Here is a 15,528-nt window from a genome sequence, read left to right as displayed (position 1 = left end):
AAGCAGCACTCTCTCAATCATTCTGATAGTGAAAACACCGCCATTTTGGAGTGTGATAAAATATACACACCTGTTATACAAATTAAGATGATGCTCTGAAGAAGACAGTAGACCAATCACAGGCAACATTGCAAGATTATAAAGTCATACACTGAACGATAAATTTTGACTTGTGAGTTTATTCAAGACAAAAATTTACAAAAAGTTTACATTTTGTTCATGATTGACAAAAAATCTGCTGAAAAAACAGCTTTCACCATACAGTTTGATTCACACTACGATGAGTTTCCTTTAAGTACGTTACTACAAATTAATGTTTTGCATTCTTACTGTATAGACAGAGTCTATGACAATTTTTCTCCCCATTCTTTCTCCTACAGATTGACATTTATCGTTAATGTTGCTTTGAAATTTTACAAATCTTCTTTGCATGATGCTATTACATCAGAATCTTTGGAGGAACATTCTTCAATTTTCAGTTGATTGGAACTTGTACAAATAATTTTTGAGCTTTTGACATAAAGTTGACAAGTTCAAAGGAGATATAAAAAAAAATATGTACCAAAAGTAGTAAAGATAAAGACAGCATAAACTACATAACTACTATTAAACTACAGTCTGACAAAGCTGAGGAATAAATCAAGGTAATTATTACCATACTGTAATTTGATCCCCTTTTATGATTGGATGAAATCGTTCTTATTATGCCCGTTATGTCACTTTGTATCAGCTCACAAAGAAATGAAAATGATTTCTGTGTAAAAAGTCATCTAATTAAGCAAAGGAATGTAAAATAGTATTCAATGGGAGACTTTTTGGTACATTTTATCATCAAATGTGTCGTCACATATTGAAATTTCCATCGCTTGATGGCGCTGTTTACAAGTGGAGTACCCTCGAGTGATCGATTCTAAATTACAGGACAGCTGAAAAGTCTCTGTGCAGCATGGTGTAAAAGTAAAATATTTTGAATCTGTTGGCATGGAAATTAGTAATTGAGCCTAAAAATGTCACAACGTGTTACAACGTGTACAATGAAAATAGAGAACATAATCCATTTGTACATAGTAAATCTCTCTGTGTATTTTGCATTATGAAAACCTGTAAGTTGATCCTGCATACTATGTGGTACCTGTCACACCCCTTCATGAATGGTAAGATGGTATAGCCCACATCTATCGAGGGAGCTCACAGAATTGTAGGTCAAGTCTAAATGGAAGACGGTGTTCAAATGTTGTTCATAAAAGCCATAGCATGCAGTTTTTATAGTATACTATGGTAAGAGCAGAAAGAGAAAGGAGGAATTTTATTACTTGATTCAAATTTTCTGTAATCGCCATAAATCAATAAATTTATCACTTTTGGTCTCTCATTTAGACATTCATATAAAACTACCCATCCCAGTCCTTCATGCTCCTTTTGATGACAAAGTCATTGAAACACTGACTAGATCTCTTCCACATAGTTGGCAGGAAACATTCCATAGCTGCCGTCTGGACCGACACCTTGCCACCATCCGTCGTCAATTTTTTCGACCTGCGTGATGATGTCACCGGGGTCAAAGGAAATCTCTGTGTCATCAGCTGTCAAAATGAAAGAGACATTGACATTGATTATGGAATGTATATGTGGTTATCAAGCAGAGGCTATGAAAATGACAGGTTTGTTTGACGGGTTTTGTTTCTTAGTTTTCTCCAAAGAAATTTCTGATAGCATAGCAGCTAATTTGCTTAACAACATAATTGTTATGTTAATGACTCTATATTGTTTTACCAAAATTAATGAGAAGTGGTCACTAGCATTTAATTGCTCTGAGAAGAAAACTTCTTAATTTGGGTCTCCAACAAAAAAAAAGATGTTGCAACACAGATTTTTTTTGTGTTAGTTGTCAAAAATATTTTTAGCTAACACAATCCAACCATCGGCATGAAAATAATGAGGAGGCAGCTAAATTGCAGGAGTATTTATGACATGAAGCAGGATAATAATGATAAGTTTACTCTTCAGAACTGAGTAGTTCATGTATGTGTAATCACAGAAGTATTCTGCCAAGCACACCTTACTGTCAATTCTCTTACAAATATTTTTAACTCAAGGCAAAAAATGTTGATGCAGTTTGTACAGATTGGCACATATGAGGATGACGTGCAAGCTCTTTCTTTGTATTGGCCTACACATTTTTTTAGAAAATCAAAACATTTGTAATCGCTGGTTGGCTGAATGGTAGTGGACATTAAAGGCAGTACAATTGCCTATCTTTGACAAATTTTTATTTAAGCCAATAACTGAGTTCACACATGGACTCTGGTTTTTTTCTATTTAACAGTCAAACATATACATATTCCTGCTATAATGTTAGACTGGGCTCACTATTCTTGACTTATGTCAGACTTTTGAGTGAATAGGTGTCTTACATGCTTGGTAGTCATACAGGGCTCTGGCCTGGAGTTCACTGACATCTGAACCTCCAACTTCTGAATATTCCGATTCTTCCATCGGTGGTGGCGCTGGCTGAGCTTCGTCATATGCACTTTCCGGTTCGTATGCTGGCTCTGGTTCTGGCTGTTGTGCTGGCTCTGGTTCTAGCTCGTACTCTGGTTCCTGCTGGTATGCCGGCTCCGGTTCCGGTTGGTATGCCGGTTCCTCTTCATATACAGGCTCTGGTGGTTCAGGTTGTGGAACATTGTAACCTGTTTGTTCTTCTTCTGATGAAGTGAAAACAAAGAAGAATACATTTTAGCCTTTCATAGATAGAAAACCACAATGTGGGAAAAACCATGTTTGTGGTACCTACAGAACTAGAAGGAAACACAAAATAAAAGTTGAATATTAAGTATTGATTAGTGATTAAAACATGACTGAAACAAATTATTCCTTGGTTAAAATGATTATGGAAGATTGTACATATGCACTGTACAAATTTACTGGATTAATTAGCGTCAGTTGAAAAGTAGCTGCAATGAGATCATTTGCATTTTCAAGTTCACGAAAAAAAGAAGAAACTCTCTGATCATCAACATGTAACTTTCATTGGTGTTGTACATTTTAGTCACACAGGGCAAGTTTAGTGTCGTGGCCATGAGACATCTTGGGGCAAATTGTTTGATGTTTTGATGTTCAGAATTACCTCCCTTAGCTCAAAGATTATTCCCGCCAAGCATGATCATTTGCTCTGAGATGTCTGGTATCTGATACAAAACACAAGTTGGATACAAATGAGCACCATTATAATTTCAAATTTAGAGTTAGTGGAGGGGATGATAAATCATGCAGGTTCCAGGGCCTCATTATTCACTTTTCCGAATGTGTCAGCCCAACCGATAAGTGCCTGTTCAAACACTGAAGCTCGTAACCTTAACCAATGGTAATGACGCTGTCTATTGCTCTAACCCTATTACATCTCTTTAATCCTATTCATCACTTGCTTCTGAAAGCTGCCTGTCAAGTGTGAAAAAAATGTCAAGAAGCTGCCACTCTTACATGGAAATGTGTTAACAACAAGTTTCATCAAGCAACAGCCAATCCTATGCTTAGAATTTCACTTATTTGGTAATTACCTCCCCAGTCTTCATCCGCTGCTGCCTCTTCCTCATCTGAGTCTTGTCGGTATGGTGCTGGAGGAGGCGGTGTTGCCATGGTTGCGGCTGCTGGAGGGGGTGGCGTTGGTTCAGCTTCATCATACAAATCTTCTGGTTCTGGCTCAGGCTCTGGTTCTGCTGCTGGTGGAGGCGGTGGGGGCGCAGCGGCTGGTCGGATCGTTGGTGATCTGACTGGCTCTGGGGGAGGGGCAGGTTCTGGGGCTCCGGGAGGGGCTTGGCGTAATTTTCTCGGCGGCGGTCTGGCCGCTGGTTGAGATGGAGGAGCTGCCGCTCTCTGTTCAAACATTTTTCTTGGATCATTTTCTCTCTGTTTAACCATTGCAGCAGCTTCCTGTTATAGACCAGAAAGTCGAGATGTGAGTTGTCCTTCATTCACACCTTCCTTCTTTCATTTTATGTGTGGCTTCCTCCAGTATCGAGGGGAACCTACCACATCCTTAAGTTGTTCTTGTTTAACTTGATTTGTAGATCAGCCCACCCAACTAACATTCAACAGACTCTGTTTGAACTTGAACATTGATTTATCAAATCACTATAGAACTTGAAATCAGTTTGTTTCGTTTGTCTTGCAAAGACTGAATCATTCACATCAAATGAATGGACGGCAGATCAAATCTCGTCAACTTTTGGTGTGTGAGAATGACTCTAAAATGTAATACAAATCACTCATCACTATTCATGTTTTTGCGTGCACTCAGCATAACATGGAGGAAACCTCTACAATGCACACATAGATTCATGATGACAAATCCAGGGCAGGTATAGTATCAGTCCATCGAATGCAATTTTGTAAAATGTCAACCCACTGACTATCACTGGCAATGTGTATAAATACATAGTAAACACTTGCAAGATCATGTGAGAATTCTCTGGAACTTGAGGTATATAATAATTCATTAAGGCATTGGAAATTCCAGTGCCATAATGGTAGTCAGTGGGGTTAATCTGATTATGAACAGTACACTATCATTAGTAAGAAATGCTGAGGATTAACAGTAAGGTAGACAACAGTGAAGAATCTATGTGTACATTTCACTGAGCAGACAAACATCCTTTGAATCAATTTCCGTACAAACTCACCGCTGCTTTTCCTCCAGTGTGAGGTTTCTTTTGACCAAACCTGTCTTCGTCTGCCATTTGAGCTTCCTGTTTTCATATAAAAACAAAAAGGTGTTAGCTGACTTGATATCTAGAAAACGTTGCAGTGCACACAGGTACAGTATATAGTAACAGTAGTATACAACAAATAATATATTGTCAACCATTTCGCACTTTTGTCAGGCACAATCATTTCATGAAATGCTGCTTTTGCGATTTCCTATTTTACAGTGAACGTAACAAGCGAACGATATTCCTTTTCCTTACACACTGAGCATTACGAATTGAGTATCTTCTGTACCAATGTTATAAACTGTAGAACTTCGACGAAGCACAACAATTATGTGACATTTATTGCTCTGGGGAGTAGACAGGTTATTTGCAGTGATTGAAACTTTTTCCATGGTCACAGCTCATTTGCCAGTATTTTGACAGCTTTCTATAACTATGTGCACTGTAGCACATAGCTTGCTAGCATTTCAAAGTTCAACAGCTCTACCATGATAATGGTGCTGAATCCTGGTACACATGCTACACGGCAATGAAGTTCATTTGCGGCAATTAATATTCATTGTTAACAGGTCCTCATGAACTTTTTGAAAATTTGTCATTTTCCAAAAATTTCCAAGTCCAAGTAATTAGATTCACTATCAACTGGGCAAAAATCATTGACATGAATGCCTCTGTCACTTTTTTAGTGAATAACTTAGTGATTGGATATGAGCAATCAGTCACTATACATTGATCATTTGGTTGAGTGAGGTACGTATACAAACATTGCAGTGGTATTATGTTGTGGATACTAACGTGACCCCTGATCATACTCAGACAATAAGACTTTGGGGTTTTTTTGTGCACTGCCATATTTACCATATACAAGTTTTCTAGGTTGTACTAACTCAGGGAACTCAAAAAGCAGTGCTGTCATCACAACTCTTATGAATGATCAATTACTTCAATGGACTACTTTTTGAAATTCTGTTTGACATACCATATTATGACATGGTCTTACTGTTTCACTGATAAGAAGTACTGAAAAGTAAAGATGATGAATAATTTTTATTGTCTCATATTGGTCCGACTCAAGTCCAAAACTAATATCAATCATGCCATGTGAAATTATTGCGTGAGCTGCTTTTAGTGTTCCAAACTGTTCCAGGAAAAGTTGCACTACCTGATTTGAGATAACTGGTTTAATACTTACCCATTTCACCTGATTTGAGATAACTGGTAACTTACCCATTTTACCTGATTTGAGATAACTGGTAACTTACCCATTTCACCTGATTTGAGATAACTGGTAACTTACCCATTTCACCTGATTTGAGATAACTGGTAACTTACCCAGTTCACCTGATTTGAGATAACTGGTAACTAACCCATTTCACCTGATTTGAGATAACTGGTAACTCACCCATTTCACCTGATTTGAGATAACTGGTAACTTACCCATTTTCACCTGATTTGAGATAACTGGTAACTTACCCATTTCACCTGATTTGAGATAACTGGTAACTTACCCATTTCACCTGATTTGAGATAACTGGTAACTCACCCTTTCACCTGATTTGAGATAACTTGTAACTTCACCCATTTCACCTGATTTGAGATAACTGGTAACTTACCCATTTCACCTGATTTGAGATAACTGGTAACTTACCCATTTCACCTGATTTGAGATAACTGGTAACTCACCCATTTCACCTGATTTGAGATAACTGGTAACTTACCCATTTCACCTGATTTGAGATAACTGGTAACTTACCCATTCACCTGATTTGAGATAACTGGTAACTCACCCATTTTACCTGATTTGAGATAACTTGTAACTCACCCATTTTACCTGATTTGAGATAACTGGTAACTTACCCATTTCACCTGATTTGAGATAACTGGTAACTTACCCATTTCACCTGATTTGAGATAACTTGTAACTCACCCATTTCACCTGATTTGAGATAACTGGTAACTTACCCATTTTACCTGATTTGAGATAACTGGTAACTTACCCATTTCACCTGATTTGAGATAACTGGTAACTCACCCATTTCACCTGATTTGAGATAACTGGTAACTTACCCATTTTACCTGATTTGAGATAACTGGTAACTTACCCATTTTACCTGATTTGAGATAACTGGTAACTTACCCATTTCACCTGATTTGAGATAACTGGTAACTCACCCATTTTACCTGATTTGAGATAACTTGTAACTCACCCATTTTACCTGATTTGAGATAACTGGTAACTTACCCATTTCACCTGATTTGAGATAACTGGTAACTACCCATTTCACCTGATTTGAGATAACTTGTAACTCACCCATTTCACCTGATTTGAGATAACTGGTAACTTACCCATTTCACCTGATTTGAGATAACTGGTAACTTACCCATTTCACCTGATTTGAGATAACTGGTAACTTACCCATTTCACCTGATTTGAGATAACTGGTAACTTACCCATTTTACCTGATTTGAGATAACTGGTAACTTACCCATTTCACCTGATTTGAGATAACTGGTAACTTACCCATTTCACCTGATTTGAGATAACTTGTAACTACCCATTTCACCTGATTTGAGATAACTGGTAACTACCCATTTCACCTGATTTGAGATAACTGGTAACTTACCCATTTCACCTGATTTGAGATAACTGGTAACTTACCCATTTTACCTGATTTGAGATAACTGGTAACTTACCCATTTCACCTGATTTGAGATAACTGGTAACTCACCCATTTTTGTTTCTCCTCTTCTCTCCTTCTATCTTCCTCTTGTTTTTCCTTCATTCTAGAGTAAAAGTAAAAAGCCAATAAATTCTTCACGTGTTTTTTGAAGCATAGTAAATGTATACCTATGAAAGTTAGTATTTTTAGGACAGAGAACACTGTCTGAATGGTCATTTTCTACATCTGCTCATTCCTGAATATATTCAGTATGATGAAACAAGACTAGAACAATAATTTTTTGTACCATCAAAATTGTCATTCCTATTTCAGCTGTCATAGGTAATTTTCTATTACCTAACATATTGTACTTCAAATGTTCTTTTTCTGTAGGTTACTGCTTGGAAAATGTACTTGCAATGCTGTGTCATTTCACCACAATATTGCAGTGAATTGCCTAAATGCAGGTTTTCATGTTTCTCTACTGGTGAATCACATTTCACATCCGGTAACTTTTAATTTAACCCATCTTTATTCAATGTTTTGAGTGAAGCTGCATGGCATTGCGGCAGGGACAAGAGAATGAGTGTGGGATAGTGTGAGGCAGCCTTACTTCATTTCATTGACTGTTTTCATCCTCTCTGCCATCTGTCTGTCTCTGTTACTAGCTTCCCTGGCTTCTCTGTCCCTTCGTTCCTTCTCCGTTTTGTCTCTCTCTTGTTTCTTCTGCTCCTTCTCTGCTTTCAGTCGAGCCTCTTCATCTTTCTGATTGGATGACAGAAAAGAGTGCATACTTTAACTCCGTAAAGAATGTATCCATTTACACAAAATAAAATGTAACGACACGAAATAATTTATAATCCTGTGTAAATGTACAGTATATCTGATAATGATAAAGAATCACATATCAAATTACCGCTTTACTCTCAGTATTTGTGCTCATGAATGGAAATATGTATATTGCTCTCGACAGATTTCCATTGTCAGTTTGGTATTAAAGCAGTTTCAAAATGAACTACAGTGTAAATGATCAGATGCTCGAGCTGGGGAAAACTCAGTTACATAGAAGAAGTAAGAAACATGCTTTCTCAAGTAGCAATTTAGTTGTGTGAACAGCCAAGATATATATATATATATATATATATATATATATATATATATATATAATATATATATATATATATATATATATATATATATATATATATATATATATGCAATTAAGTTGTGTGAACAGCCAAGATATATATTATATATATATATATATATATATATATATATATATATATATATATATATATATATATATATATATATATATATATATATATATATATATATATATATATAAGGGTTGCCAGAGAAATGATTTTACAATTTCATCTCTACAATGTTGTTTCGTGAGCCAAGTGACTCACTCATCAGGAGACTAAACTGGTGTGAATATACATCTACATTGGGTACACATCGCTGATTACACAGATGGTGGAATGTTGGTTGAGTTTGACAGTTGTTGCATAACAATATATTTTTACTGTTATGAATATTCATTTCCAAGGGGAGGAATGATTTATGTAGCGGGATCCCAGTTCAACTTCATCTTGCAAACAGACCTATGGCTTCAAACCTACTAAGAACCTACCCCCCCCCCCCCCCCCCCCCCCCCCCCCCCCACCGACCGACGAGCTAAAAGAATTTGAAGACAGCATGCTGAATATAATACAGACGACGAAATTCAAACAAGTAAGTAACCCCTTTCTTAACAAACTTAAAGACATGGATTAAACCAATTTATGATAAGAGGCAAATACGAACATACCTGCTGCTTCGCCCAGAACTGTTCCTTCTTTTGTCTCTGTTGATGAATTTCCTGTGCAGCTAACGTCTTTTGGTAAACTGAAGCTACGGGCTTGGGTTCTGGAATGGGTTTGGCCTTTTCTTTGTGGAAGCTGTAGTTGGCACCTGATGCCTTGGAGACTTTCTTTTCAAGTTCACTTTTCTCGACGTCATCATCTGATCTGGCGTTAATTGTGACATGGGCTCCCTAGAAAAAAGTTATCAGTAAAAAAGTATGTAAACAGTGTTCTTGAGTCAAAACCTATTTCCACTGACTTGCCATGTCTCGTATATCATACAAGAAACATAACAGTGCTTAGCTCGGTAGTTTGAGCCCCCCCCCCCCCCCCCCCTACAGATTAAGCTGTTCACCCCCATTTCCCTGTAAAGAGGTCCATAATCACCATTGCCAGCAATGGGTTTGGGCTAAACCATGGTGGTGAAAGGTGGTGGTGTGGGTCACTAGATTGGCTAGGTAAGGTATATTACTAAATCTCACTACCTTTGCAGGATAATGGCCCCCTGAATGCCAGTATCAGGGCAACATGAAAACAGTAAATTTGATTCTATTTTGCTAAACTGAAAATGCTATATAAACATTTTTGGTTCAGTGTTTGATAAATGATGTTCAGCAGTCCACATGTTCTGACAAATCAGAGGTCCCTCCATTTTGAACCCGTTCACCCTGAAATGGTTCAAAGGTACAACAGTGACATCAAAAAAATACATAATCACTAGGATTGTACCAAGAGGGAAACTGTATAAGCAGGGGCACCACTGAAACAGCTTCCCTTTGATTAGGAACTTTATGCATGTTAAAAGCTGTTTCTTGTGGAACTCAGCCCGAATTTGTGTTGTTTGTTCAGATCTCGACCCATCAAACTCGTTGTCTGCGCACGATTGTTTACAATTTTTTGATCACTTTGCTGATCAACTGGTATTCTAATTGTCATTTAAATGTGTCGCTGACAAACCTGATACAGATTTTGTTTTTAATGTGATCAGCACAACATTGTCAAAAAAAGACCTCTGTGAACTGGAACTCTCTTCAGAGCAGCATTTTCCTCGTCCCATTCAATTTTGTAACATTGTACATTACATCCTGTACGCTCTATGAGTTGGCTCACCAAGTTTGAAGGTGACCTCCATTTTTTGAAACTTAAACTGGGACAATACAGAACACCCTCATCCTATGGTGACCATCCCTTAGACAGAATTGCCAAAGCATCACATGTTCCTGTGATCCTGCTCTAAATGTATGCTAATGGTTCAAGACACATATTAAACATGAGTTCACGGAAGATCACAGACTGAACAGTAATGTGTCTGACAGAGTGAACGGTCCGATATCTCACCCGAAGTAAGTTGGCTACATCCCTTGTGTGGCGGGCACAGATTCCTTTCTTTTCTGCAGGGGCACCTTCACCAACCTGATAAATAACAGAAATAAAAGGATTACAAATTAAACTTCTGTGTATATCTGTGGTACATTCAAAACTATAAACAAAACAATCTGAGATAGGCTATATTAATTTTTGTTGCTCTTCAGTTAGTATGTAAAACTATGTGATGTTGTCAAGGCTGTTGATTGCTATCAAACTGCGGCAATAATCAAGCACAGGGGGAAAATACTCAGCGATATTATCACTCAACGCTGTCCTAGGGGATAGTTACCAGTTATTGATAATGACATGCACTTTATGACAACCACATTGCTATGATAAAAAGGACAGGGCCAATATTTCTGCTGGTGATGCAATCTATGAAAAAACATAGGGCCAATGTCCCTGAAGCTACTATAGATGGTACAGAGGACATACATAGCATAATACCTGATAAAGTGAGAGCAGAGGTCCTTTGGCAATACAGTGTATTCTTATGGCAGAAGAACTGTTTAAGTATGGCTCATACTTACAGAGCCCCCTATAAACACAGACATTCATCAATAGCCAGCATAGAAAACTGCCATCTATGCCTATAAAAATGGCAAAAATTGCCAGAAAAATACAAAATTGCAGATTTCATCATTATTTTGATGCATTATAAATAAGATAACCCCTACAAACCTGTGTACCAAATATCAAAGCTATCAGATGAGCAGTTTTTGAGAGACAAATTTTTTGATCAAAAATGGCAAAAATTGCCCCAAAATTACAAAATTGCAGATTTCATCATAATTTTGATATATCAACTTCAGTTCATCACTACAAACCTGTACATCAAATATCAAAGCTGTCAGACAAGTGGTTTTGATGAAATAACTTTTTGACCAAAAATGACAAAAAAATTCCTTAAAAATACAAATTTGCATATTTCATCACAATGTGCACAAATCTAAGTAAGGTCATCCCTAGGGACCTGTATACCAAATATCAAAGCTGTCAGACGAGCGGTTTTGATGAAATAACTTTTTGACCAAAAATGACAAAAAAATTCCTTAAAAATACAGATTTGCATATTTCACCACAATTTGAACAAATCTAAGTTGGGTTATCCCTAGGGACCTGTATACCAAATATCAAAGCTGTCTGACCAGCGGTTATGAAGAAGAAGATTTTTTAACAAAAACGCCTTTTTTGGCGCTAATTTGCATATTTTCAACAATATCAAAAAATTAAAAAAAAGTGTTTCTTATAATCATATTTTGCATCTACACAACAAATATCAAATCAGTAAGTACTGCGGTTCTCAAGATATTTGAGTGGACGGACGCCTCACAAACGGACATACATACATACATACATACATACAGACTGACGCCGGACGCCGGACGGATACCATCCCAATAGCTTCTATAGACTATAGTCTATAGTAGCTAATATGGTAAATAACGGCTGTCGTTGTTTCAAATTGGAAACTGCAAATCAATTTCTCCCCTGCACATTTCACACTGCCAGGCTGTATGATACTCACCCAGTTAATGAGTACAAATTTTGGCAAATTTGTGTTTGGATCAATAACTTTGCAGTATGCGTACTGTATTTTGCTGCCACTCAGTTCATCAACCAACTCATCCAGGTCATCTTCAATTACAGAAAAAAATTCAAAAGTTTATTTTTATTTTACCATCACAGGACGATGATCAGAACAATGGACAGAACATGGTATGCAGCCATAACGCCATCAAACTTTGTGAATGCTGAATTCAAAATGGTTACAAACCTCCTGTTTCAACAACCTTGAGTTCATAAGTCTTGCCTTCATATCCAAATATAGCCCTGAAGAAATGACAAAATAAAGTCAGAGAAATCACAAACAATACACAAACTTTTGTCACAGCTGAGATACATTTGAAGATCTAGGCACAGCACAGACATTTAGGACAATTACTAGAGTCTTGAAGGAGAATGTATAATCAATCAAAGAACTTCAACAAATTTGTGTTTGAATGAAGAAATAGGGTATTTTCATTAACCTCTACATACGTGAGCTCACATTCGGATGTTTTTTGGTAAAGTATTTAGTATTGTATAATGGGCAAAATATTATCATGACTTTAAAAAGTTTAAACAGACAGATCCACTGGTAGATCCCTACCAATGAAAATACTACGATGAAATCTCACATTGGGGGTCATGAACATGGCCAATCTGGAAACATTGAAGTAGTAGCATTACGCTATGCCTGAATACCACCATTGAACTTTACCCTAGGTCCAAGAAACGCATTCTGAAACCAGCTGGCTGCTATCATAAAAGAAAATTTCTTTGGGTGTAGTAGCATTTGGCAATTTTGAACAGAAAGGGATTATGGCTCAACACTTTTGGGTGTTTTATTGGAATGATACATTCATGCGATGACTCACCGAGGACCAATATGAGTCAAGTACAGGATTGTGAGAAATGTGTCTCTTATTCAATGACTGGCCTGTGCTGTTCATGTCATGTAACTGAAGCATGTACAAATGGATGGAGTTTACATGTACATCGAAAATACACTATCAGTTCATTGCAAGGGTGGTTTGGATTGAAACTTCTAGTGAAAAGAGAAGTAAAACTTAGCTATAAAATGTAGGTATCATGGTAAATAGTGATTCAGGTGTTTCTGAAGCAATACTTCAGCACGGTCTTATCTTACAACGTGCCTTTTCACTTTCAACACTTTCAACTCAGTAATATTGCAAAGCTTTGGAATGGGTAGCGCAGTGTGCTTTACAAAAGCAACTCCCCGAGGAAAAAAGGGGGAAAAGGTATATTGGGCAAAAACGAATTAAAAGATGCACTTTTGAACTAGAGTACATTTTGAACCACTATATTTGTATGGAACCCTTGTGAAAAAAGTTGAGAGTACGAATACTGTATTGTTTTATTATCAATGTTTTATTTTAACTTGTCTAGGTTTTCTTTTATTCGGTTTTCAAGGATGCATCACAGAAAAGACTGTACCTATGGGCTGAATTGATAATCGCTTTTTACATGTGATAAATCATGTTATCAGCAACAGTTGTCCTTGCAGTTATCATAGGCAGGTTACACATGTTCATTACCTTATGTACATTATGGCATGGTTCACAAATCATTTACTTCCCGTGGTATATGGGATGGTAAACTGTGACCTTTGGTATTATTTTATGATAGAGGACACATTTCCTGCAGTTTGGGTATATTACCATTCTGCCCAGTCTAAGTTTCAAAAATAGGGGTGCTAAGGTATGAGGGGAAGATACCCCGATAAGTACATAATATTACTGATACATGCCCTTGTCACCTCTGATAAATGTTGAAACCTAGTTTTGTCACATAGATGACAGTCTGATGTATCGAGCAGAGGAATCTCTCACCCTTACTTGCTATTCCTGAATCACAGTGTTCTCCTAGGAATTTCAAACACCATAGCGATTAATTTGCATAACAATACAAATAACTGTTATGTAATAATTGAAGAGTAGCGGCCGCTATGCCTTAATTGCTTGGGGGGGGGGGGGGAGAACACTGAATCATCATCTCGTCGCTCTGGTAAGAAAACTTACTCATAATGAAGTAAAATATTTCATATGTCTTATATTTTAACTCAATACAATGCCAATGAGTAAATACAGCCCAGACATCTAGTGACGTACCAAGTAAGAAATACAAATGTACATCATTGCATACAAACAGATTCTAATAAGTGATAGATATCATTTTACCGACAATATTGACATGACACTAACAAGTAACAAATATATTTGTGATAAAAAAAATTGCAACCGTTAAAGCAGAGGGCAATCAATTAATTTTGTTAGCAGAGATGAGAATGGACGTCAGTTGATCCTTACAATTGTATGTGCCTTATACACCCATGCCGTTTAGTCTACCTCATAATGACATTCAATCATATTTCATCATGGACAGGTCAAATTCTATAGCTCCCACTGTTTACAGCACCTTAGGACACCTGGGTTAAAAGACCACAGTCCCATCACTGGTATGGCACCAGTTGCTTAGGTTTAACAACAGGAGGCAAGACGGAAGTTGGGGCGGTCACTCATTAACAGGAATTGCGACCTTGCGTTGATTTAGAAGATGACAAAACTATTTCAAACCCTGATGAATTTGAAATAGTTATTCTACTAACTTGTGCAACAGTCGACAATAAATTTTGAAAACTTTCTGAAGGCGTTTAAACTTCCTGAACAGTAAATGAAATGCTGAGACAAAGGCGGAAGTGCCCAAAATTCTGAAATTCAGTCACACCCACCCATGGTCAAACCCACAGGCTTCTCCGGTATCGGAGTAAACCCTTCACTAAAACAGCACAAAGCCACGCCAAGTTTACAATCTTACCAATTCGTGTCACTTGAATTGTCGGAAACGTCTTTCCACGCTTTCACTAGCTCCGATTTATACTTCAGGAAGCTGATCGCCATGATGACTTCTGCCTTCTGCTGTCCAACTTATTTACATGTGTATACGTCACTGGTTTGCGTGCTCATGTATCAAAAATCGAAAGGTAGCCGTAGGTGGCGCAGTTTTCTGCGCTCGTCTGAAAGGGTCTCCCAGGTGCTCCAGGTGGCTCATCGCTTTATATAGGTTTTTGACACAATACTCTGTCCATGGTTTCTGCACCGTCGGACAGGGATGAGGTAAATTTTGCGTAAGCCCGTACAATGTAAAGACCAGTACCTGTAGTTCGACAATTTTCAGTAAAGTTGTTCCGTCTAGTGACCATTTTTGGTGTGTTAACCCTCCAACCCCTCACCCCCGGAGAAGATCGAAAAAGTGTTTCACAGTTGTTCGTCTGGCAATGTACAGCGTCTCGGAAGCTTGCTGCGTATTGGTTTGCTGAATATCATTGCCATAAATCAATCACATAACATAATTATTGCTCATCTGTATAAATAG

The 15,528-nt window shown here is 37.5% G+C and overlaps 1 protein-coding gene across 1 annotated transcript; it reads right to left on the bottom strand.

The window, feature by feature from the left end:
* Positions 1-159: 159 nt before the first annotated feature.
* On the bottom strand, positions 160-15,121 carry LOC139120330 (drebrin-like protein B). The gene is made up of 11 exons (XM_070684663.1): positions 14,971-15,121; positions 12,368-12,423; positions 12,119-12,228; positions 10,561-10,635; positions 9,189-9,413; positions 7,983-8,134; positions 7,439-7,493; positions 4,680-4,745; positions 3,558-3,930; positions 2,415-2,705; positions 160-1,583 (listed from the first exon to the last, which is right to left on the bottom strand). The coding sequence occupies exons 1-11, from the start codon at positions 15,051-15,053 to the stop codon at positions 1,447-1,449; spliced, it is 1,623 nt and encodes a 540-aa protein (XP_070540764.1). The 5' UTR covers positions 15,054-15,121; the 3' UTR covers positions 160-1,446.
* Positions 15,122-15,528: the final 407 nt, after the last annotated feature.

The sequence above is a fragment of the Ptychodera flava genome, chromosome 20 (genome assembly GCF_041260155.1).
Source record: "Ptychodera flava strain L36383 chromosome 20, AS_Pfla_20210202, whole genome shotgun sequence".
Lineage (NCBI taxonomy): Eukaryota > Metazoa > Hemichordata > Enteropneusta > Ptychoderidae > Ptychodera > Ptychodera flava.
Note: the sequence above shows the minus strand (reverse complement) of the source record. Positions and strands in the feature narration are given on the sequence as shown.

Coding starts and splice junctions, on each gene's coding strand:
- LOC139120330 (XM_070684663.1), bottom strand. CDS start 15,053: ATGGCGATCAGCTTCCTGAAGTATAAATCGGAGCTAGTGAAAGCGTGG. Junction 9,414..10,560: donor ATGTAGCCAACTTACTTCGG/GTGAGATATCGG, acceptor ACTTTTTTCTAG/GGAGCCCATGTCACAATTAA. Junction 3,931..4,679: donor ACACTGGAGGAAAAGCAGCG/GTGAGTTTGTAC, acceptor GGTCTATAACAG/GAAGCTGCTGCAATGGTTAA.